General features: G+C 42.2%; 1 protein-coding gene across 5 annotated transcripts in view; it reads left to right on the forward strand.

Annotated features, from left to right (window-relative positions):
* The first annotated feature begins 1,283 nt into the window (after positions 1-1,283).
* LOC123962143 (ankyrin repeat domain-containing protein SOWAHC) overlaps positions 1,284-3,870 on the forward strand; it is a 68,241-nt gene continuing 65,654 nt past the window's right edge. For all 5 annotated transcript variants that reach the window (XM_046038080.1, XM_046038082.1, XM_046038084.1 and 2 more), the window contains exons 1-2: positions 1,284-1,466; positions 1,641-1,865. In XM_046038080.1, coding sequence (XP_045894036.1) covers positions 1,419-1,466; positions 1,641-1,865 — 273 coding nt within the window. In that variant the 5' untranslated portion in view covers positions 1,284-1,418. The remainder of the gene's footprint in view (positions 1,467-1,640; positions 1,866-3,870) is intronic.

Below are 3,870 nucleotides of genomic sequence, written 5' to 3' on the forward strand. Positions count from 1 at the left end.
TTAAAATATAAAATATACCAGAATATAATTCAGTAGGTGTGTGGCTTTCAAGCATTCTGTATTCCTTTTTCTTTCATGATTTAGTCGTCCCTCCTCGTTGTGTCTTTGTTTGGGGAAGTTCCTCTTTAAATGCAGCTCCTTTTCACCTCGAAGATAAAGGAATTCATTTTAATTCAGTTTGAAACTCCTGGACTGAATGTTTGAAACTTTTTGCATCTATCCAACATATCTGTGTAATCTGACATCTCCAGAAAGATTTTTCAGAGAAAAACGTCATCATTTAATCACAATTCACAACAATTTTCAAAATCTCCCCGCCCTGTATTCTGCTGTTCATTCCTTGCTCTGCTGATATGATAGAATCCCAGACAGACAGACACAGAACCCGTTTAGGACTGTATACACCTGTGCAAAACGAAACTAACTGAAAACACTTCACCACAAATCCTCACACGTTAACTTCAGCAGCTCTGTGCAGCTCACATTCCCAACAGAGCAGGCTGTGCGTCAGATTATACATTTTTATTTGGCAAACCAGTAACAGCGACGTTACCCGATCACTCACTGCGCGAGAGCGGGTTCGCTTGATTCCTGTCACAGCGTCCGCCGGTGTCGCATCAGCTGGGTGGAGTGTAATCGTGCCGAGTCGACGCTATCAGTTGGGCTACATCAGTTTTTCCAGTGCGTGAGAAAATTAATGTATGTGAAGGCGTGTGAAAAGTGTCAATTGCGTGAGACTCACGCTCAGTGCGTGAGAGTTGGCAGCTCTGATCACAGACTGCATATAAGAAGTGGGCGCAGTCATGGTGACGTCAGCCGTTGGTTTGTGGACCGCCGTTTTGAAGCCTCGAGTCGCCGCCATGTTGAGTTTTTGCAACCAGCGGCACCGGACGTGACCATGTTTGGACGATACGGTGGAGCTAACGGCCATGTGTGGAGCTAGCTAGCTAGCTTGCTTAGCTAGGTGCATCTGTAATTCACGTTAACTGTCATTTTAACAGGGCTGATCATTTTGTCTAGAGAACAGCAGTCTTAAAGCTGAATGTACTCTCCAGAGAAAGTGGACAGCCGACTCTTAATAAGCTTTTTCAACGTCGCTGGTTAAATTTACACAGCGCCGTGAGTATGAGTCACTCTAGCCTGATTTACAGGTCATTTTAACATTATTTCTAACGGAACCCGAATTCTGTTTGCAACCAGAAGAGTCGCCCCTGCTGGCCGTTCAATAGAATGCAGGTTTAAGGGACTTCCACATTGGATTCACATCTCAGACCAGAGGCTTCCCGCTTGGGCATCAAAAAATTAGTTGTCTCTTGCCATTGACTACCGTACATATTTTTTCCGAAGTAAGGTCCCATGGTGGTCCACCGGAAGGGAAGGGGAGGGGCTTAGGCTCTCTATACTCAAAAAAGTTAAGGATGAGCGGTGGTCAACAGCGATTGGCTGCGGCCACAAAGGCAGCTCAGGTCAGAGTTCACTTTAAGTACGCGCCTGAATGTAAATGTTTAAAATAATAAACTTTAAACATCCGGGGCCTTTCAGTTGTAGAAACTATCATGGTGAACATTATAAAAAAACTAACAAAAATCTCATTTTGTGTTTGACGTTGAGGTTTTACCGTTGTAATGTGTGTTTTTCAGTCTCCGCGACCAGAATCAGCCGGCCCGGTCGAACCAGCGTTGACTCCAGAACAACCAGCGGAGCCCTGGAGACCACAGAGACCTGCAGACCTGGTGATCCCTGTGACCCCCACAGATCCCAGCCTCGGTTCCAGCAGTGACGGAGGAGACATGGCCTGCTCCGACCTCCTGTCTCTCAGGAGCGACTCCTTATCTCTGACCAGCGAGCCGAACATCTCCAGGACGGTGAGCGAAAGACCAATCCAAAAGGTTCAGGGTCCCGAGAAACCCTTTCCCTGCCCAGGCGTATTAGCTACAAGTTACTTTGCAGATTCAAATTATACTACAAAATATAAATCAATATCTCGAGAGAACAATAATAAATTAAATGTGACAGACTGTCGATAAAGCGTTGCTTACAGTCACAGGGCGTCACTCTGTGTGGAAAAGAGGTGGAGACATAGGGGCTCAGATTAGGGGTGTGAAGAGACACTTAGCTTGCGATGCATCACGATATTAGGATCCCGAATATCAGACAATGGATCCTTAAACAGTGTTTTAAAGATATCCTCAGTGCTGAGACATATGAGCGGGGAGGTCTGGGGGACGCCCCCGGTACCAGAGGCAGCTGTGGGCGAAATGGCTGAATGAAATCGAATGAAATTTTAAGTCTACAATCCGCATATTTTGTCGCTCCGACTCTCAGCGGGCGCAATCTTGATTATTGTGCAATACCTGCGAGCTGCCTGCCTGCTCTCGTCTTTTCTGCAGAGAGGAAACGTGCCGCTTTGCAACACACGGTGTTTTTCGCCCTTTTGTGGCCGACCCGTTGGAGATGCATAGACAAGGTCTGCGCAAGCCGGATCGATTGATGCCCCCCCTCCCATCACTGTCACGCTACAGGCCTGTAAAGGGTGGGAGTGCTTTTGGTGACAGGAATGTTGATGAACATTCACTGTTTTTATCAATATTTCAATGATTTGTTATTTGGAACTTGGTTGTCTGGACAGAAAAAGTGTTTTAAAGATATCTACCAATAAAAGTCAACATTTAGCAAATATTTCCAAAACATGGACATTTGCCTGGTATATTTTGAAAATATTGTAATGATAACTGTTGTATTTTAGTTTATTTTCATCAGATTTACAGTTACAGTTGCATTCTAGGTGTATTAAAATATATTCAGTTGCATTATAATCTACCTTATGATGGTTTTGATGGTTTATTGCATTAAAATATAGCTTTTTTTTTTACCAGGTGATTTTTATTGCATCTCCATATAGTCTGTAATGGTAAAATAAATATGTTAATGTACAGTGGATTTATATTCCTTAGCTTCTGACCTTTAAAAGGAGAACAGAATTATGCATCTAGGCCAAATGGTTGAGGAGATATTACTGATTCATTTTGGGTTTGTTATTTTAGGCGCTTAGGTGCCTGTTTTCAACAGGTTAATTTCCTGCATTCTGGTGAAAGTTTCTGCACCAATTTTATGGTGGAAATGTTTTTATTTATGTAAAAGGAAACACAGAATTGAGGCAGCCCGTGATATTTCAAAATACTGTATATAAATATAATAGAATATAATGCAGTGCAGCTCTCTGCAGCGTTCTGTGCTGCTTTCAGATCTGTTTCTCCTGTAGATCAGCTTTTCTGAAGGCCTGATTTAGTCTCTCCTCCTCTTTTGTCATGTTTACAGGGAGAGAACGGAAAACTTGGCCAAACAGCGCCAAGAAGTTGTTAAAGTTACTGACTGCTGCTGCACGTTTTTGGGTCATTTTAGAATCAGCAGCTTGTTTTAGCTTAAGTTAGTTTTTTTGGACGTGATTCATTATTTAACTGCAAGCTATATTTCAGAACATTTTTAACAAATGCTGCTTTAAAAAGTGACCAGCCATTTCAAAAAGTGGTGGGGACACGTCCCCAATGTAAATGACACCTATGAGCCTATCATTTTGTTTTCTTGAGATCTGAAATTATTTGTCTTTATCTCGAGAAAATGATCCCGTTATCTTGAGAAAACGTATTTATTTCAAAATAATAATCGGAGATCTTGAGAAAACAAAGTAAAATAATGGTTAGGTAAGTTATGGCCTTTTGTGTTTACCTATTCACACACATGTAGGATACTCTATGTGATCCATACATGCTATTTAAATACAGTCCATTTACCATTTAAGAAAAAGATCTGAGCGCTTCTCCAGTTTAAAACAGAACATGTTTGTAACCTTGGATGTTGTAGATCTCACTA

The sequence above is a fragment of the Micropterus dolomieu genome, linkage group LG22 (assembly GCF_021292245.1).
Source record: "Micropterus dolomieu isolate WLL.071019.BEF.003 ecotype Adirondacks linkage group LG22, ASM2129224v1, whole genome shotgun sequence".
Lineage (NCBI taxonomy): Eukaryota > Metazoa > Chordata > Actinopteri > Centrarchiformes > Centrarchidae > Micropterus > Micropterus dolomieu.